This window comes from Sceloporus undulatus, chromosome 6, assembly GCF_019175285.1.
Source record: "Sceloporus undulatus isolate JIND9_A2432 ecotype Alabama chromosome 6, SceUnd_v1.1, whole genome shotgun sequence".
NCBI classification, from domain to species: Eukaryota; Metazoa; Chordata; class Lepidosauria; order Squamata; family Phrynosomatidae; genus Sceloporus; species Sceloporus undulatus.
Window position 1 is genome coordinate 26779391 of NC_056527.1, and position 22318 is coordinate 26801708.

At 38.7% G+C, this 22318-nt stretch overlaps 1 protein-coding gene across 1 annotated transcript in view; it reads right to left on the reverse strand.

The window, feature by feature from the left end:
• Positions 1-19162, reverse strand: part of LOC121934056 (macrophage mannose receptor 1-like) — a 59300-nt gene extending 40138 nt beyond the window's left edge. Inside the window, exons 1-10 of the mRNA XM_042474040.1 lie at positions 19025-19162; positions 18436-18837; positions 17369-17542; positions 14230-14391; positions 10657-10770; positions 8639-8782; positions 6097-6279; positions 5279-5436; positions 3890-4003; positions 2344-2459 (exon numbers count right to left, since the gene is read on the reverse strand). Coding sequence (XP_042329974.1) covers positions 2344-2459; positions 3890-4003; positions 5279-5436; positions 6097-6279; positions 8639-8782; positions 10657-10770; positions 14230-14391; positions 17369-17542; positions 18436-18837; positions 19025-19085 — 1628 coding nt within the window. The 5' untranslated portion in view covers positions 19086-19162. The remainder of the gene's footprint in view (positions 1-2343; positions 2460-3889; positions 4004-5278; positions 5437-6096; positions 6280-8638; positions 8783-10656; positions 10771-14229; positions 14392-17368; positions 17543-18435; positions 18838-19024) is intronic.
• Positions 19163-22318: the final 3156 nt, after the last annotated feature.

Sequence of the window (22318 nt, forward strand, 5' to 3'; positions counted from 1 at the left end):
GACTACCTAGCTAACCTGGCCTTCCTACCCAAGGTATTCACACCTTTCAAAAGTCAGGCTTTTTTCAACCTCACCCCACTTCATCCCCTTGAAAGACTAGTCCTTTCTGGTGAATTGGTCTGCTTTCTTGCATGAGAATAAAACACTGCCTTCTTCTGCCATCCCTCCCTCTTCTTCCTCCTCTCTCCCTTATTGTTTGCTTCATGTAATATTCACAGTCTGGATGGCACTAGGACCTGGACTGATGTCCCACCACTTTTGTTCTGGTTGGGGCTGGATCTCCTGGCCAAAAAAGGATTAGCTCTCATATAGGATGTATCTGCAGCCCAGAAATAATCCAGGCTGACACCACTTTAACTGCCATGGAATCCCAAAGAGGCTGCATCCAGTCTGTAATCCTGGGAACTGTAGCTTATTGTGGCATCAGAGCTCTCTGACAGAGAAGGCTAAATGTCTCACAAAACTACAATTCTCAGAATTCTATAGCATGGAACCATGGCAGTTAAAGTGGTGTCAAGATGTATTATTTTTGCAATGTGGATGTAGCTGTAGTTGCTGAGTTCACATACTTACCAAGGGGACCCAACAACAAAATGATAAATTTAAATTTAAATTAAATTAAATTAAGACAGAAGAAATAGAAAATGGAAGGAAAATGAAGTAAAAGCAATTTCAGTCTCCTCATGCCCTCTCATGCAATGTGATTGCCATAATATCAGAATTACAGAGGAATGGACCTATTGAACTACTTTTTGTTGTTGGGTTTATCCTATCACTGAAACGGTGCATAATGGGTAAACCCTTCTAGTTGCTAAAAACTTTTCCATATTGCACAATCTGTTTTGTATCTTGATAGTAATTTGATTGAAAAAGGTGCACAATGGGTAAACTCACCCATGAGGTCACCATGAATCGAGTCTGACCACAGTTAAGAACAGCAAGAAGAACAACAGTGTACCCACCCATAGTGTAAAAAGATGAATCTGGAAGTGGACCAGCAGCCATTTTTGATTTCAAGTTTAGCATTTAGGACCTACTCTGGCCAGCAGCGGATGTGAGTCCAAGGCTTAGACTTTTCACCAAACATTAGTCCTTCCTACCTGATAGAGACAGATTTCTAAATATAACTATTCTTTTATCAATATCAAAAGCACACATATTTTGTTCCTTTTCCCTTAAGCCAGTAGTTCATAAACATTAGTCTTCCAAATGTTTTGGACTTCAGCTCCCAGAATTTCTGCCTGCTGGCCAAATTGTCTGGGGCTTCTGGGAGTTAAAGGAGCTTATCCCATTTACAAATAAGCTGGTTTACCTCTTCCAGTTTTTGAGTTCAGAAGCTCCCTGACTTTGAAAAAAGTGCTGGCTGAGCAAGGCTTCGACCCGGGATGCATACAGGTGGAAGCGTCCCAGCTAGATAGGCAGCAATTTTGGTACAATAACATTTGGGGGCATCCCAGATTCTGAATTCAGGCCAGAAGAGGTAAGCCGTCTTATTTGTTAATGGGATAATCTCCAAAGTCTAAAACACCTGAAGGACCAAAGTTTGGGAATCACTGTCTTAAACTGTGGTGGAAATTCCTTGTTGAAATATAAAAACTATAGAAAGATGGAGTCACCTTTGTCAGCCAGAGAGATGGTTTTTGAAATAAAGGCTTGGAGTTTAGAAAAACTAGAGGAAAGGAATAGTGAGTGCATCTTGACCTAGATGGAAGCTGGCACCAGTAGAAAGACATAACATAAACTACTGAGATAAGGACATTCAGAAGCAAGGTTAGGATGAATTCCACTGAATTCCTACAGGAGGGGGTAAAGAGTGATGATGCAGTTTTAATGTATGCATGTATTTCTGTTCTGATTGTAAGAATTCTGTATGCTTAAATTGTAATTAGCCAATCAGGTGTATTGAAGAAGCTTCTTTGTCTTGAATAATATAAAAAGAGCCATTTTGTCTTGTTCGGGGTTCTCAGCTTTTTGGAACTTGAATTCCACTGAGTTCAATGTTTTCCTTTGTCGACAACTGTAAATAAACTTATGGATTTTCAATTACTAGGTCCTCTTGCTAATCCTATTGATCTGCCAATCCTAGAAATCTAAGTTTCCTGAAATTTCTGTTACATATTTGGCGAGCCAGCCAGGAGACAAGGCAAGCAGGAATTGGCAAAGAGTGGGAGAAATTAACTCCTTCCTGGCTAAATATTTGTTTCTACTACGAGTAGATTCTTATCAAGGCCCTGTACGCACTTCAATACCTTTGATTGAAGAGGGCTAAGATAAGGATTGGCTCAAGTGGTGGAGTCAGAGTCTAGCCAAGGATTACAAAACTATAGTAAATCGTCTGCATACCTGTCCTCCACAGAAGTCAGAGATGCCTTGTTTGCTTCACAGAATGTTTTTGCTTCTGAAAATGTTATAATTGTCTGTCCAATGAAGTAGCAATAAAAACCATGCCTTTTCCAGCCCTGCCCATGGAAAACAACCAGAAGTATATGTTACTACAATATTAGTATAGTATCAGTTTCATTTTGTACATTGCATAATTGCATCCATTTATCCAGGAATTGGCCTAAAACAGACTTCACGATGAACCATAAGAACTCTTTGTCTTCTTTCTTGAAAGTATATTTATGTCAGAAAAGCCATGGCCTGGAATTCTCTTTCTGATTTACACTGTTGTAACACTCATTTACAGCTATGCAGGGCACTTTTTGGGACAGCAGGGAGATAGAAAAGAACACTTTTGCATCACCAGTGAAAGCTTCCCCGCCAGCTATCAAACAGCTTGGAAATCAGCAGGTCAGCTTTCTATGACAGAAACAACTTCCTATGCTGTCATCCACTACACATAGTCATGTTACCCAGGTTGCTGATCTCTATGTTGCTCTATGGAGCCAGTATGGCATAGTGGTTTGAGTATTGGACTATGACTCCAGAGACCAGGGCTCAATTCCCCACTCAGCCATGAAACATCCTGGGTGACCTTGGGCAAGTCACATGCTCTCAGCCTTAGGGAAAGGCAATGACAAACCTTCTCTGAACAAATCTTGCCAAAAAATCCCCATGATAGGGTCACCTTACGCAGGAAAGAAACAGCCTTCACTGGATAAAGATAACTAGAGGGGGGAAATACTTGCAATTTTCAGCGTTAAGGTGCACTACTCTAGGGAGCCACATTCAAGGAATGTTCTATTCCACTCTCTCCTTTTCAATGTTGAACCATTCAGAAGCACAGTTTTAGTTAGTATAGGAAGCGTATCAGATGAACTTTAAAACTAGATCAAGCATCCTGGGCTTGAACTGGGATGCAGGATGGAGGCGGGGATTATTGCATGCTAAAGCACCACCTAATCACTGTCTGCCATCAGCCTGGGTCCAAGCCAGATCCTAGCTGCACTCTGCCAGCACTTTTTTAAAGTCGGAAGCTTTCCAGCTTCTAAAAAGTGCTGGCGGAGCGCGACTGTGGCTCCGGACTGATGGCAGGTGGCGATAAGGCAATAATTTAGCATGTGGAACTCTAGGATCCTCAAAGAGGCTGCATCCAGTCTACAAGGGACACTATTCTCCTCATTCCTCTAGAGAATAGTGCCATCATAACTTCTTTTAACCAGCAGGGGAAATACAAGGCGAAGTGAGGTGGGAGAAGAATGCTGAATATGATGAATGAAGAACTGTGGTGTTGCTGAGAAGAGGAAATGGGGGCTGAGTGTGCCCAGGAAGGGCAGTGTGGCACTGGATGGACTTGTACAGCTCACAGTACTACAGTACAGCTGAATTAATGGGCAGACAAACTGTAAGAGCATTGATGGTCTGTATCTTCATAAACTCTTTTAATGTGAGAAATATCTGTACAATTAGCTTTGTTAAACATCTAGGCAATTTGCTATAGACTTACTTTCTGGCAATTTGGATCATCAGGTTCAACTTCTTCAGGAGCAGATGCCAATGGTTTTCCTTTACAGATGTAACCCAATTCTTCTTCACAGTAATGATCTTCCCAGTCCCCATTCTGGACATGCAAAAGCAGAATAGTATAAAATATCACACAAAAAAGATACTTTACCTTGACACTTTTGGGGGGGGGGGGCAATATTTGAGGATTTTTATGCCAGTGAAAATCACTCCATTTGTACATGAGTGAACAACTGCACAAAATGCCATGTCTGTTATGTAATCTACAGTACAATTCAATGTAGTTGAAAGAAAAGTATGAGAGAGATTTTTTGTCAAGCCAGTAAGCAAACAGTTTCCACCTGTACTTATCCCAGTTTGAGATCTTTAAACTGAAATGGCCCATTCATGTAAAATTACACAAGTTATTTAGCTAACAATGTACTGTAAATTCCATGACAGCAAGAGGCACATTCTCTAGTCACTATAAATTATGCTTCTTGTTTTATTTTACCAAATGTGCAATACAGTGTGTGTGTGTTATCTTAGCTAGTGTTGGGAGTTTATACATTTTTTATTATAAAGGACTACACACACACACACACACACACACACTACCAGCGACACCATCAGAGATTAGAAATCTTACTCAGCAACCCATCTGACCTTTCAGATTTTGGTGGACATTTCCTATCCAATTGTTGGTGCATTCTTAGTTACTAGAAACTTCCTTTCAACTGTTGTTCTTCAGCCAACTGATAAAGTTTGAAATCCTATGCACAGCCCATTGAGAGTAAGCCCTACTGAACATGGTACGACTTACTTCCAAGTATATCTGAACAGGACTGGGATAAAACTGTTAACAATCAAAAGTACTTTTTCATATGCCAAGAATATTGATTGCATGGTTGGAATCCTATCCATAATTAGGAACATGTAAATCTATAATAGTCTGGGATCTTGGATGTCTCTCATTTATATGGTCGCCAAAATTAAAATCAATTTGATGGAAAATAATAACAACAAAGTATACAGACTCTTATGCTTGTAGGAATGCCTTGTTCTGCATAAATTTGGGCTACCAAAAGAGGAAATTGTTACATGAGAGAATCCACTTTTACCTAGAGGCTAAACCTGTGGCCCATTGATGGTCTTCAGTGAGTCTACAAACCAAAGGCAAACATGCATGATTTTTCCCTTTATGACTTTGACTATTATGTTTATATATATATTTTTTCCTGTGGAAGAGATCCACAACTTTCATCAGATTCTCAAATGAGTCCATGACTCAAAAGAGATTAAGAGACTAAACTTACTTCTGGACAGTCTTGCATACAAAACAGAATGCAAGAGAAATACATCTCTGCCCAATACATAGGAGTGACTTGTTTACCTCTCCACTCATGATGACACAGTCCTCTTGCCTGTTAATTACGTGTGTGGGTTCTCCTCGCTGCCACTTGGTAAATCTTACTGAGGTTCCATCACTCCATTCAAAATACATTTGGGTTTTCTGGTCATTTAGTCCTATCCACAGAAGGTCTGTTGATTCTAAGAACATAAATGCATGATGTTTATTTGATTCCTTACTTAGTCTGAAAGAACATGCCTGTTGAACAGGATTGTCTAGTATACAGCTGTATGGATGTCCGGTTATAGAAATAGGAGAGCATTCATAATCACAATCCAATTAGGTATGTTTGTGTACAGCTAAAAGGTTTAATTGGAACTGTATTTTTGCACTACGGATACAACTGAGCAGCATCTAATAGCTAGTTCCATTTCTAATAATTTAAATTGCTTATGCCTTAGAGACACTATAACAGAAAGTATGTGCCCTCCGTTACACTTCTTGCCGATCAGGGAGGACAGACATTTCATACACTGTAAGACATTTTGTTTGTCAGAATTTGAAAAGGAAATACTGAAGAGTCCTGTCTCCTTCAAATCCATGCCTAATGCTGCTGGCAGATTGTGTTGTTATGTTATTTCTGTGAATGTAATAGTTACGACAATTATCACATTCATTTTATCATGTTGGGGGGAAACCCAAATATTCAAGGACTTTAGAAAAATTTACTTGCTTGCAATTGCAAAAAAAACCTTACTTTAAAACAAACAAACAAACAAACAAACACAAAAACCACTACTTGATATGTACATATACACATACACACATGAATGTGGCCAGAACATTCTGGATATACATACTGTAACCAAGCTGAGAAATCACAAAGCTGTATTCCTCAATGTTGTGTATACTTATTAAATCTCCATCTGCTTTTCGACAGGATGATAATGCAGCCTTCCATGTCTTAAGTTCTCTATGAAGATGGTAACAGTAGCCCGCATATGCAACCCAACCATCTTTACATTTAATTGGCTTTAAAGGATCTAAAAAGAAAACAATAATGAATTAAGATTACTTAAGAAGAAGAAAAACTTGTTCTATTGCATGTAGACATTATTGCCTTTATAGATGCCAACAATATACAGTATTCAAACATATTATTTCATAGACTATGTAATTTTTCAGTAACACATTCTTTTTATATCCTATAAGAAACTTCTGTGATGATGAATCTTTCCATACAGTATTGGAACAATGACTACTATATGACTGCTGATTCCTTCTAAAACTACTCTATAAGTTTGGCACAAAATTAGAATACATTATTTCTTGAAAAAATTGGCAACAACTCTAAAAACCTATAAAGTAGAAATAGGAGAGACTAGAACTGCCTATGTATATTAATGTTGCCCGTGTATACATGTTTTTTTTAGGGCTGAAATGTTAGGCATGGATCTAAAGATGAGTTTCCTCTTTCAGAAAAGCTATTCTATACCTTTTGCTAGAATGCTAAGAAAAAAAAGTCAAACTAAATGTAAAAATAATGTATAAGTGTATGTATGATGAGAACTGCGAAAGAATCTTCTCTATAACAGCACAATATGAACTTGTCCACATGCTTACCAAAGAGAGCTAGAACCTATATAGCTTCAGCTTCAGATTTTTATTATCTAACACCATGCCAATTGATTTAAAACATTTGCAACCTCGTGGCAATTTACATAAAAATTAAGAAAACATTATTGCAAAATTCTTTACGGGAAAAGAACCTCTATTTGAAATTTATATTGTGTCTTAGGCCCTATACAGACAGCCAAAATAAAGCTGCTTCGAGTCACTTTGGAGGTATGGTGTTTCAATGATGCATGCGTCCTAAGAGTCTGGAAGCTGCACCAAAGCTGCACTCCAGTCCTTAGGACTGGAGCGTGGCTTTGGTGCGGCCTTTGGACTCTTAGGATGCATGTATCATTGAAATACCATACCTCCAAAGTGACTTGAAGCAGCTTTATTTTGGCCTGTCTGTATCTGGCCTTACAATTCTTTTCAAATTCTATTTATAGCATACGTTTCTTTAATACTAGACATGTGAGTGGCAAACTTTAAATAGGGTTCCAAAACACTCTCCTATCTATTAACTGGGCCCAGAAATGTTATTTCATCATGGTTTCTGCTACATATATCTTCAAACTATGCCTTGGGATCCTGACAGAGTTATGTACTGGCAGACATTTCAAATAATTGCCCAGTGTTTCTGTCAGATTCTTACAATCCGTGCCACCCAGCAAATACATCTCCAATAAATAGCTTCCAGTTGTGTGTATTTGTTACCACTACCATCAAAATCTAGTATAACCATGTGATAATCTTTTAGACAAAATTGCTAAAATCCATCCATTTCTCTCAGCCTCTGCTGCCAAGACTCTGGTCCACGCCCTGGAGGTCTCGCAATTAGATTATTGTAACCTCCTTCTGGCAGGGCTTCCTCTCTCTCATCTCCATCCATTGATTTCTGTCCAGCATTCAGCTGCATGCATTATGACATCCGCTCAACGCTTTGACCATATTTCTCCTCTATTATCATCCCTTCACTGGCTTCCCTTCCCCTTTCATACTCAGTATAAGCTACTGTTGTTGACTTTTAAAGCCCTGCATGGGTTGGCCCCTCCTTATTTATCAGGCCTTCTTTCTCCTCACATTCCCACCCATTCCCTCTCTTCTGGTAGTCAAGGTCTGCTGTCCCAGCCTAGGATTTTCACTGTCTCATCCCGGATTTGTTCCCCTCACTCCTGGAATCTCCTTCCCCCACGAACATGGGTCATCACTTCTTTAACCAGTTTCAAAACGGAGTTGAAGACTTTATTGTTCAGGAAATCATTCCCAGGCATTGTGTGATTGTTTATCCGATTGTTATCTGATATTTGATTTGATATTTGCTATTTGATCTTTTTAATTTGTTGTCTGCTTATTTTTATCTAATTCTATCTTGTATTATTTTCTATGGTTTTATATGTATTTTGTAGAATGTATGCCATTGACAGGTTTCATTTTTATTGATTTTATTGTTAGTATGTACAATGCTCTGTAAATCTACAGTGCTATATAAATAAAGTATAACAACAACAACAACAACAACATGTTGTAGTGGTTTGAGTGTTGGACTAGGACACTGGGAGACCAGGTTGGCATCCCCACTCAGCCATGAGTGACCTTTGACTAGTGACACTTTCTCAGCCTCAGAGGAAGCCAAACACAAACTCCCTCTGAACAAATTCTGACAAGATAACCACATGATATGTTTGCCTTAGGATCACCAAAAGTCAGAAATGACTTCAAGTCATACTTCAACAAACCCTAAGAAAAGTGATGTAATATTTATACAGTTAAACTTCATTCCCCACTTACCTTCAGGGGTAACTGAAGCATCTAGTGAAGAATTATGTCTTTTGCAAATGTATCCAAATTTTTCTTCACATTTATTATTCTCCCATTTACCATTCCCTGACTTCATTGATCCACAAATCTTTTCAGATTCTGGAGATGGGTTGCCTAAAAGAAAGAAAGAAAGAAAGAAAGAAAGAAAGAAAGAACAAGACAAAAGAAATATGTTAGCATTCTAATACTTGAAACATGAAAATATATTCAAGTTAGTCCTGTTTTGTTATCTTTCATTGGTATTTCAAGAACACCGACTATTAAACACAGCTTGGAAAATGACAAAGGAAAAGCACATTATTATTATTATTATTACTACTACTACTAATATCCTGCCTTCCTCCCAGTACAGGACTCAAGGCGGCTAATAAATCTAAAACAGTCCAAGATAAAGCACTATAAAACATGTAAAATACAAGTCTGAAAAACAATTAAACAATTTAAAACAATTTAAAACATTACATTATTAAAATTTAAAGTTTAAAACTCTTTAAAACAAAAACAACACATTATTCATGTCATGTGAAAGCCTGGCGGCAACAAAACATCTTTGCCTGCTGCCGGAAGGACAGCAGGGATGGAGCCATCCTGGCCTCCCTGGGCAGGGAGTTCCAGAGCTTGGGAGCAGCCACAGAAAAGGCCCATTATATTCAACATGTCATTTGTAATTAATTCATTCCCTCTCTCACTCCTAGAATCCAAGATATTGTTCTTCTTATTAGCATTATTTGAAATTTTTATGTGTAATGAATTAAAAGTTTCATTATATTTGTGGGAACATTTGCTGTCACTACATTCGGCTTAAAATTTCCTTTCTCTAGGGCACAGAGAATGCTGGGGCTGAGCTTCTTCCATCTTTATAATCAATCAGTGATAGGAGATTACAGATAGGAAATATTTAATGCCTGAAATGGTGTTGCAAAAATAAGCCAGGTTTGTAGCCCTGGAGAATTTTTACGCAGCATAGCAACTCACATTTGCAGATTACACACAGAAGCTCAGGTTTACAGACTAGCAAGCTTTTGGAGACCATAGGAGCTCAGGTTGGAAGACTGGCAAGGTTGTGTATGGCACAGGAAATCTAGGTGGTAAGCTATCAAAGTTTGTATACTTGAAGACTCTTGCATATTGCTAAATTTTACAACTTGTGCTTTGAAGGAGTCCAAAGCAAAATGTCCCATTAGGTCAAAAGAGGCAACCAAACATGTCATTCCATATAAATCCCAGAGTTTCTTTAAAAAACAAATGACATAGCTAATTAATACATCAATTAACAATTAGGACAACAAATGCAATTGTCCCCATTCCAACATTAACAACAATAAATAATTCATTTCCCTATTCCCAACTATCAGCATTAATAAATACATTTTTAATGTAAATGTACCAAGCTCTGATATCAGCTAGGGAGAGGTAAGTATATTTTATCCACTATTCTCTGTGAGAGTGCATGATGAATTCCTGCTTAAACTCACCAGGTTGTTCTGATAATTATACAGTTATATTATATACATGCTATATTCTTTCTGGGGAGCAGAAGGAATCGAAGACAGTAAATGATCAATGTCTGTATTGTAAATTTAAATGCTTTTGTTTTGTTCCTGATACAAGAAAGTATATCACAGATCTGGGGGAATTCAAAGATATAGCCGTGCTAGTCTGTAGAATCAGTATGTCTACGAAAGCTCATACTGCCAACTTCTTTATTTCAGTTAGTCTCAAAGGCGCTACAAGATCTCTTTACACACATCTGGGGGTGTGTGATTAAATGTAATACATTATATGAGGATTAATAATTACAAGGCAATAAAGGAGTTGTATTAAATGCTTTCTTATAAGCCTATTTTTAAAGTGAATTTACTGAGATAAAGAAAATTGGTTTTAAATACCAAAGCCTTCACTTTCATTACATTCCTTCTAAGATTTTGGTTTCTAACTGAATGGTGACTGGTGAAGGCTTTCAGTATCCAAATACTGCATTTACCTACCTGGAGCCCAGTTTAGGTATCTCAAAGGATGGTCACCAGTCCATTGCCAGCCACTATCAAAATCCAGATTGTTAAGGCCTATCCAGTAGTCAAGGTTATCCGTACTTGTTAATCCTATCAAAGGAAAAGAAAATTGCTCATATTTTACATAGATAGAGTTTTTGCAGTTGTGAGGCTTATAGTAGAATTATTTCATTTTGTAATGAAGAGAGAGGGCTATGGAGTATTCACAGGTATCATGTCACAAGCCTGTGTGGCAGTAAAAGAACCATATTCTCATATTTTTCCATATCATAGAACAGGTAGCTGCTGCACAGCAATGGAACGGGGATGTAGTTCTTCACTATTTTTTTCCTTGACATTAGCAATGAGTAATTTCAGTAATTTTCTTCCATCTTTGAGAAAGTCTTTGAAAACCATGTAGTTTTCAAAGGCTATTCTCAGTTTGGAACTGGCACAAAGTACTGTCCTGTGCGGCGTCACAGCAAAGCATCCACATGCTGGATGCCATGACTCTGCCCCCTCATGCCATGATGCCGCACACTGTTCTAGAGGGCGTGCTGCATCATGGCACAACACTGGCACTGCTTCTAGATGATGCAGTACCAAAAGGGCATCACAAAGCCACGTGGCAGCGGCAGTGATGCCCTTTAGAAGGCGCGAAAAGGAGCTGCATTTTGTGGCTCCTTTTTCCGTCCTCCGGATGCCGGATCAGGGCCGCAGCATGCAGTGGCCTAGGCCCCAATCCGGCCTGTAAAGGGGCAGCTGCATGCCCCTTGCTCTACTTTAAACGTCCCATAGTTTAAATACACAATGCCTTAACGTAGCGGAAAGCAGTGTATAACACAGTGAAATGGGGAGGCAAATGATGTTCAGAAAGGAGGTAGAAATAAATAGTCAATAGCTGATAGATTATGACTATTCTTAGAGGTATGTGCAAGAGGGAATACCGGGGGGGAGGGGGCAGATTGGGATAAGGGGGGGATGGGACTCAGGACAAGGAACAGAAGTGGAATGAACATATGTTATTTGTCCTACATGTATTTTAAATTTCAAATAATTTTTTTCTTTAAAAAAAAGTCCCACAGTTGTTTTGTGCAGAAATCAGCATAATGTGTTCTTCAAAGGAAACAGTTTTTTCTGTGTGTAAAATAATATTTCAATATAGAAATATTAATTCCTGTGCAAAAAAAAATCTGTTTTCTGTACAGAAAATGATGCCATTGAGGAATTATTTGTATGAAATTCATGCATGGTTAATTTGTATAAAAACAGTATTTTCTGTGCAGAAAGTAACATCTCTGCAGAAATGTTGGTTTTTGTGCAAAACCCCTGTTGAGATTTTTGCCTATAACAAGGCCCAAACTGCAAAAATTTTCATCAGCCCAGGATGCTTGTCATCACAGTTCCTTAACACTCAAAAAACCTGTTTTAATACCATTTTTAAAAATATTTTTGAATATTTTTTCCATTTTTTCTAGGATTCACTCTGCTGATGTCTCATTTGTTCCAACTAGGAAATTAACCCTCGCCCCAAAAAACAGTTAGGCCTAGAAATCAGGCACTTTACCACTTTCTCCCCTTTTTCTAGAAACTACTAGCAGTGTAGAGAAAATCCATAAAAGACATGGTTTGAATAGCCCACCTTTGGCTCTTTCCCCAGACATTTGTCCCATGGAATCCAAAATACACAAAAGAGCAATATCTTTCTTGGCAGATTGTCCAAAATGCAGATTGTCCCATGGAGTGCATCATCATCTAAAGAGCCTGGTTGTCAAGAGGGATGCCATAAACCTTCATTGCCAATTCTTGTAGTTTAATGCGGTCACATCACACAGCAGCAACAGGGTTCATGATAGACAATCGTCCAATGGCGATGACAAGCTTATAAGAAGTGTGAATGCTTCAAGATGCTCCCAGGATAAGTGGTTATTGAAAACACAGTGCCTTAAGGCATTAGAGAGCATTTTTGAGGGAGACTTGAGAAGTTTGGGAATATGGGAAACTTAGGGGAGGTGCTGCTTGCCTCATTGTCCTTTGGAAGCTTGGTCATAGGCTGGGCAAAGGGTCCAGACTCCCATCAACATCCCAAGACCCAGAACATCATCTATATCATAAACAATATAGGAATGTTTAGCTAGTCCCATTAGAGTTTATATTTTCTTTCTAATCTTGGCTGAATATGACTTAGGGTCTCAACAGACTCTCCCAAAAGGGCAAGCAGGAGCTGCCCATTTTTACTTCTAAGGGAGGCTGCAGCAAGCAAATGGTGCAGCTTCTGTCAGGACTAAAAGGAACATGCTGAAAGTGGGTTCTTTTTAATCTGTGCGGCGGGTGCTGTGAGTGTGTCAATGGCGCACTCACACGCAGCGATGACGCACGTGTGGTGTGGCAACATTTAGACACTGTGCCGTGCTTGTATCATCATGGCAGCCCCCATATGGACAGGGCTGAGTCATGATGGCGCTGCTGGTGTATGGTAGGGCTTGGGAACATGCGGTCGCGCCACACTCCCGAGCCCTAAAATCGGCCCCAGAATGCCACTTTCTGGCAATCTGTACTGGACCATAAATAGTTTTGCAAATTTGTAACTACTTATAAGTAGAAGAAAGGAAGTAAGGAGCCTTCATGTCCAAAATACTCTTTTGCTAATATAAGAGTGCTTGCTTAGAATAAAAGCTTTCCCTCAAAGATATCCTCTTTTCCACTCTGAGTCTCTGCCTATAGTATTCTCATCTCCCACAGAAGGAAGGGGGAAATCTCTGCACAGTCAGAGCTGGCAAAATTTCAAGTTAAAACCCTCAATGACTTCCAACTAGCCACTGAACCTTGGGGTGCAGAACATTAGTGGATAGTGGCAGTAGAAGTCAGGAGACCACCCTCCTACTCAAGAGCAAGAGACTGGATTGAGCTAACAGGGGCTTGCATGGCTCACCTCTCTATATTAAAAGAAAGAAAGAACAAAAAAGAAAACAAAGTGAAATCAAACAAAAAAATTCTCCTAATGAAAATAATCTACAAACACTTCTTGTAGGATGCTTGTAACTTTTGTGTCTAGAGTCAAGAGGAAATTAATCAGATGAAACTCCACCACTGTGGAGAAGCAAGACTCATCAACTTCCTGTTTTTACTTGTCTGATATGTTTTTAGTCTACAGCATTTAATTGTTTTAAATCATTTTAATTTTTTAATATTGGTTTTATTCATAGACAGTCTTGAGATTGCATGAGATGGGGCAGTATATTTTATTAAGTGTTTCTATAAAGTTCAGGTTTTGGGAGAAAGACAGGATCTAAATAAAGGGACTGACCAAATGACTGATAACTAGTAATTTAGTATTTCTGTTTATCATACATTTGATAACTGTGTAAGGACTTGTCAGAAAATTTAGCCATTTCAGTTGCAATGGATAATCCACATTTAGAAGAATTCAAAGTTTAATTATTCTAGTAGAGAAATGATATTATTCATATTGTGTTCTTCATAGTACTACCAACACCTAAGACAGGATTTATAAATGTGAAAAATGCCTTGAGAAAGTTATCATATTTTAAGTTATGTTGAATAAGATACCTGTCAAGTATGTTTGTTCATGTAGTTCAGTGATGCTCAGTAATTCTGCATTTTGTTGCTCACAGCTTTGTCTTGCTTGATGCCATGAGAGAGCTGAATAAGAGTTGAACTCATAGAGATCTCCTGTCCATTGGTTTTTTACCCAGAAGAATTCATTGTCATCTGAAAGTGTTATAAACATTGTAAACACTAACGTAAAATCAGCTGATCACTAGTTGTGAAATCAAATCCAGAAGTGAAACGTTTCTTCTGAAGAAATTCAACACACAGAAGTCTGTGCCTTCTTCACACAAATGGGCTCTGCCCACACAACTGAAGGTCAATGAGGTAAAACAGTTGCCCTCACCCACCTCTAACATCCATGCCTTCACCTTCAGAAGAAAAGCAGGCACATAGACCATCATAGGTGGTTGATATCTTCTTACCCCGGAGGCTAAGACTTGGCTATTTTTTATGCTTTATTTTGCTTTTTTTTTTAAAAAAAAATATTCTTGTGAAGTTTTCCTGAAAAATGGGATATAATCCTGACCAAGGAAACAAGGAAAGTCAATCTAACACTTGTTTGGGTGCTCAAATAGCCCCGTAGCAGAGCAAATGACAGCAGAGAGAGGTCCTCTCACATAACCTTGCCCATGATGTCATATATAATGTTGTCCCCATTAGGGATTTGCATTTATGTCTGTAGTAGGGAAGTTTACTTTCATGCAGAATTCAACCAAGCACTCTATTTTGTTTGAGAGAAACATCATGTGTATGGCATCAGGGCAGGGCTCCATGGCCCTGCATATGTGTTTAATTTAGTTGGGATTTGAAAGTCTGACCTGCTAGGCCAAGATGGTCTGCTGCCTGAGAGGAACTCCTTTCTTCTACTCTTCAATTGCCTTCTCAGGCAGCATCTGCATTGCAGAAATAATGCAATTTATTACTTTGCCATAGCTCAATGTGATGGAATTCTGGGATGTGTAGTTTTGTGACCTATTATGCCTTCTCTGTCAGAGACCTCTGGTGCAACAACAAACCAGCAGTCAACAGGATGAAGGCATGGCAGTTAAAATGTTGACAAACTGCATTATTTCTGCAGTGCAGATGAGGCTTCAGTTGCCACAGTGTTCAGACATGTCTTTAGTCACCACGACAGCCCGGCAAAGATTGTCTTTCACTCATTGGTTAACTTTTAGCTCTCCATTCCTCCCTTTGCAGGAATGTTTGTTGCCAATTACAGAGTTTCTAGATATTGTAACAAAGCCCAAGATTTTTGTAGCAAAGCCCAAGATTTATACTTTTATATATTCAAAATATGTCCCACTGTATTCAATGGGGCTTACTCCTAAGTCAGTGTTCACAGGATCAATATTTAACATATATAGGGAATCATGAGCATCAGTACGATACATTTAATATAATAGACTATATTTGATTGTAAAATTAACCCAGTAACAGACTACTGTAAAGCAAACTACATAGAGCTGCTTTTGAGAACACTTATGATAGCTGGGAATTTAGCCTCCATGATGCAGGGGTTCAGGAGGTCAGATAATGCTATATACTTTTTTCTTATGTCTTATAATGTTTTCTTATGTTTTATGGGGCATCTTACATGCATTTCAACTGTGTCTGCCATAGACTGGACTGGATTTCTGGTATGAGAGGTTGCACCATTATAAATGTGTGCTGATGCCTGCAATGTAACTCAAATTCCATAAATATACACCTTTATCCAGTTTTGGCAAAAGTGTCTTTATGACTGGCTTTACTGTTAGTAGCATTATATATTAACATTATACATATTTTTTCCAATATATATCCCAATCCACAAAAGAGGGGACACAAAAGATTGCAGCAACTATAGGACCATAGCATTAATCTCTTATGCAGGCAAAATTATGCTAAAAATGGTCCAAAAACGGACTCCAACCATACATGAAGGGAGAAATCCCAGAGGTGCAAGTGGGATTCAGGAAAGAAAGAGTCACTAGGAACAACATTGCAAATATACAATGGCTAATGAAATATACTAAGAAATTCCAGGGGGGGGGATCACCATGTGCTTTATAAACTATAACAAAGCTATGGATGGCTCTTAAGGCCATGGGAGTGCTACTACATCTGATAGTCCTGATGAGAAATCTATACTTAGGACAAGAGGTTACAGTTATAATATAATTGGGAGAAACAGAATGGCTCCTAATTGGCAAGAGGGTCAGCTAAGGTTGCATTCTATCACACTATTTTTTCAACTTGTATGCAAAAAATATAATAAGAAAAGCTGGTTTAGAAGAAAGATGAGTGAAGACAGTATGAAGGAACATCAACCATCTATTCTAGGATATGCAGATGACACCATATTAGTAGCAGAAAAACATAAAGGAAACAAAAATACTGACCACAGAAGAAATACATAAATTCAACCTAAATAAGGAGGAAATCGGAATAGTTAAAGAGTTCCCATACCTAGGATCAAACATTGATCAGAATGGTGACTACAGTCAAGAAATGGGAAGAAGACTAGGAATGGGAAGGGCAGCTATGGAAGAACTAGACAAGATCCTAAAGGGCAAAGACATACTACTAAGCATCATAGTTAAATTGTATCCCCCATCACCATGAGAGCTGGGCAGTAAGGAAAGCAGACATAAAGGAAATCAACTCATTTGAGATATGTTACTGGAGAAGAGTGCTGAGGATACTGTGGACAGAAATAAGACAAACAAATAAATCCTGGAACAGAACAAGCCTGAAATCTCCTTGGAAGCTATAAGGATCAAGGTGAGGTTGTCATACTTTGGCCACATCATGGGAAGGCATGGCTCACTAGAAAAGACAACAATACTAGAAAACATAGAAGGTAGTAGAAAGAGAGGAAGACCACAGGCCAGATGGCTAGACTCAGTCAGGGAGACCACAGGAATGAATTTGCAGGATGTAAGCAGAGGAATGGAGAATAGCAGGGCTTGGAGATGTCTCATCTATAGGTGTCAGCATGAATCAGGGTTGACTTGAGACAGCATCAACACATATTTTACATATGAATACTACAAAAGCTTAGTATTAACTTCACATTATGTGTGTCTATGTGTGGGTATGTATCTATCTGTAAGCAGCAAGTACAGGCTTAAACATCACCTTCCAAAGAGTTTACCTTTCACTGGACAATAGCCTTGTAGAGAGTCTTTATCCACATCTTCAGTTGTTCCACACCAGAGTTGTGCATTTTGATCATCATCTCTTATGCACTTAGCATGCCATGTGTTCTTATACTTGAATGGGAATACACAGGGGCTTCCAAAGGAATTGCCAGCTAAGGTAAACAGAGCTAAAAAATAAAAATAAATAAACACTGCATATTAGTCTAGAAAACATTTGGAAAGGTAAGAAGAGGATTAAATAAAGCACAGACAAAGCCCTCAGTTCAAAACTCTCTACATGTGACTGGAGAAAGTGTGTTTCATGAGCTTCCATGTTCATATCAATGGATAAAGAGAACAGTTTTGAGCATTCATTTATTTGAACGGAGTAAATGAAGGCCTTTTAGTGCATATTACTTGTACTGGAGATTTGGTGCCACTAAGGAAATTGCTGGTAGAGAGAAGTAGCCAGAAAACTACTGATAAAGCCAAATAGTTAGAAGAACGATACTACGCCTGGATGGATGGATGTAACATGCATGTTCTCCCATTTTCTGTCCACTGACTCTACTGGTCCATACTTCTGATGGTCCAGCAAGGTGCTGGCATCCTGTTGTGCATCCATACCACAAAGTAGAAAAATCCAATCCATAAAATTACATATAGGTGAGTTCCTATAAAACTGTTTTCTGGCTGGAATTATTCTTAATTTCTAGATGTTTTCTAGATGTTGATGGACTATGGTCATCATTGCCTATGGAAATCATCTCACACACCCCACACATTCACACTGGATTATTCATACACTCTAATGTAGTTTATGAGTTTCCTCCTGGGACCAGAGTAAATGTTGGGAGGATGTTCTTTACTCAGAACCATAACAGGGAAGAAACAGTTAAATATCTCCTTCTCACACATAGATAAGAATCAAGCATTGCATGCCACTTCTCAGCTTTGGGATTTTAATGGGTGCTACTGGAAGCATCATGTTTAATTTAGACCTTAAATGCAGGTGGTACAACATAGCTGAAGCAAACAAGCTATTTAACCTACGGAGCAGCATTGAGTCTCTGAAATTTACCTTCATATCCCTTGGAACACAGGCTGTCTTTTGTTCCAAAGATTGTCCAGGTACTCTTTGTGGTGGATGTTTTAGATAGTATAACATTCTCCTTTTGTCCACTTGCAGGTTGTAAAAACAGCTTTTCCTTCCCAAGTTGCAGAAAGGTCTCATTTCTGCAGGACCATTTCTGAAGCTCGCTGGTCTTGTTACAGGGAGACAATGTGAGTGAAACCAGGTTGGTTTTTGAAGGTGCTGCTACACACAGCTTTGTTGCCATGTTTAATATCAGGTCTTCAGAAGCCCACTTGAAATTTTGCCACTCGTTATTCTTATTGCAGCTCTCCAGAGTGATGGAGTGAGATTTCTGAGCCTCCATACAAAGACTGAGGTATTCATTATATATCAGAAAAGTGTCAGGCTCTGTAAAATTGAGAGAGGAAAATAACAACAAAATAAGTTTTCAGAAGACCTTTCAAAAGTTTGACCTCTATGAAGGAATAAAGGCATTCTTTTTTGCAACAATGTCACCAAAGATAATGTGAAAATAGTCGGTTCAGATTATGGACTATTTTAGTTACAATGCTGAAAGTGGTGAAGAAAACCTTACCTGATACCTGAAAAGCTGGCTGAATGAGAAACAAAAAACTGAAGAGCAAAATGGTAGACATTGGAAACAACCAAATGTTCCACAAAACTCCTTTGAAAACCAAGACATATAAGTTAGTTGCTTTTTAAGAACTCTTTTGTAAATAAGCCAGGTTGAACAATATTTGTGAATTATGTGCAAATATATATATGCTGAACTTAATCCCCTCCCATACTGCCGTCCCTTTTTCCTAAGGGCAGGGTACTAGGTTTTGGGGGTTTCTTCTGGTTTATCGTTTACTTCTAAAGTGCCATGTACAGTGATGGTGCAATATTAATAGATGATGGTGCTGGTGATAAGGAATGTATGTGTCACTCAACATTTTACTAAACTTAGTCATTTTCTCTGGAACATGCTTGAGCAATGTAGATTGATCAACAATTTAACTCAATTGACTTATCCTGTCAGAATTCAGCTGAATTCATCAACTTCACATCCAATCAGATCACATTAAATACTGTGAAAGGTTTGGTTCTTGTCTGGATAGTCACTTAGGCATCCTCCAAAAGGAGAAAATAAAATGTGCAAATGTGCATGAAGCCTACTTGTGCTTTTATGACTAAACAAATTATTATCCCCAGATAGTCCAACTGCATCACTGGAACAGGTTTATCAACTTCCCATTCATTGGAAATAATAATTGGAGGTAAGGTGCTGCAGACACAGATTTAGAAATAATTGTTATCATTTTAAAAAGAAATATGTTATGCCTCACATACAGTCCTATAAAGGACTGTAGCCAAGTGATTTCTGTACCTCCCTGCTCATTCTGCTGTCCCTTTACGAATGGCTGACAAGCAAATTCAGGTTCCTGCTGCTCTCCTTTCTTAATGTATCTTATTTATGTAAAACAGACTTTGACTGGGATACCCTTTTAACGCAAGATGCCCTCAAATAAACAGTTCACCATAGAGAAGGATGGGACATATGCTCCCTCCCCTTATTGATAACAACACTGCTGTCATGCCTTGATAAAGCTCCAAACCAGTCCATAGTTGTTGTTTGGGTTCTGGCACAGAGCTAAATAATGGTGTTATCTCTGTGGCTATTCAGTGAGGTACTTACTGAGGAGATGAATACTGATGTATTCTAGTTACTGGGGGTGAGGTGGAGCTTATTATGTTATGCTGGGGGTGGCTATTGATCCATGAAGTCTACTCCGCCTAGTTTGCTATTGTAGGAGCTTATCAATTGGTTTATTAATTTGGTTTACCTCACCCAGTTTAAATTTCAATTTGGACTACATCCTGATCTTATCAGTAGGTTTTTGCCACCGAGTTTGCCACCTGAATACAGTGCAGGTGCATCCCCGCTTCCAGGAGTGCTCCAGCAGCCATTTTCTTAAGCCAGAAAACGTCTGGATCTGAGAAGAGCTGCGTGACCAGGCTGTATTTGGGCAACAAATTTGGTGGCAAAAACCTTCTTATAAGATCAGGATGCAGCCCGAATTGAAATTTAAACTGGGAGAGGTAAGCTGAACTAATAAACCAAGCAATAAGCTTAGTATTCATGTCCTGTTTGTGAACTTCCCACATGGAAAGGGGTATCTTCTGTGGAAACAGCATTTGCCTCTAGATGGGCTTTTGCTCAATCCAATGACTCTTATTTTGGGGACATAGACCCAAATCAACAGTCAAGGCCTTATGCTTCATTGTCCTCACAAAATAGCTCAGTGAATTGATCTGAAACTTTGTAGCACATAAAGGGCTGGCTTGTGGATTCAGAAGCAAACAACATCACCTCATGTGCCATTGCATGTAATGGTATCCCAGTTTAATCCCAGTGCATTAAAACAAAACAAAAATAGAATTTAAAATAGAAAATTGGCAGAGGGAAAGGATACAATGGTTATCCCAAGCAGCATTCTCCCACCACTCAAGTAGCTTTTTTCATCCAAAGCAGAAATTAATTTTGTTATGCTCCAGAGGTTGTTGGAGTTCAGCCTCCATTAATTCTAGCCACCATGGGTAATGACTAGGGATTATATGAACCAGAATACATCTGCAGCTCTACAGGCTTCCCAGCCCTGTTGTAGGGAAATGTAAACACATAGGAAGAAGAAACATTCATGTGAAGACCCACAGTGTATAGAAAGAGGAAGTGATTGTTTGGAGAATGGGAGAATGGTGATGGAGTGCTGCAGAAACATAGTCTGTGAATAATGCTAGGTCAAAATAGGTTCATGCAATAAAGACTGAGGACTTTATCACATGGGAAAAAGCAGAGGTTTAAACTAACATTATCCTGTGAAAATTGTGCAATCATGCTGAGGATTTTCACATGACATCGCGATTAAAGAGGACTTATCCCGGCAATGATTTGTTGCTGGTTATTATCTGGTTATTGTTGGGAAAAGTCCTCTTAAATTGTAACGTGTGTGAAAATCTTCAGCACGGTCGCGTAATTTTCATGGGATAATGTTAGTTTAAACCCCTGCTTTTCTCTCCATTTCCCCCCTGTGTGATAAAGTCCTGAGAGTTTTTCCAAAGAAATGCATTGACACTGCTTATAAGGACCACATGATGTAGTATGACATGGTGTATGTAACACATGCTATGACCATCACCCCTAGAAATATAGCAGATATATATAACCCCATATATATCAGGGTTTATGTACTGAAGTCCACTGACACCATCCTAGGAATATGGTGAGAATGGCCAAGAACTATGGGCCAATGCAGACCCAATGTAACAATGTGCAAATTGGCCATCATCACAGGAACTGACAAATTAACACTATTCATGTAATAAATTCTGCCATGATAGCTAAGGTCTGAATAGGTTGTAAACTGACAATAACAATCATCTGCAAAGGATGGGGGAAGTTATGTGAGTGAATGCAGGGCATTAATAGGGACACCCTGCAGACTTCAAACCACCAAAAAAGGCCAACAGAGAAGTGGTATTTAACTGACAAGGCAAGTAAAATGATAATGGAGTAATAGTAGGATAATAAATGATAATAAATGATGGAGTGATTTCTCATGACATGCACCAACATGCACATTAGAAGATGTGTGTTTAAAGTTGTCAGGCAGTGAACTATTAACCTGACATTCCCCTTGCTGCTTTACCTGGCAAAAGATGCCATAGCTGTCAAAGATATACTGATAACAGGACTGAGATAGGAAGGGAATGTCACTGTTAAAATAATTTGTCAGCATGTGTGTATGTATGTGAGGGAAGAACATGGAGCAAGAGATGCAAGTGGAACACTTCTAAAAGAAGTGAAATTAGGCAAAAGTCTAGAAGC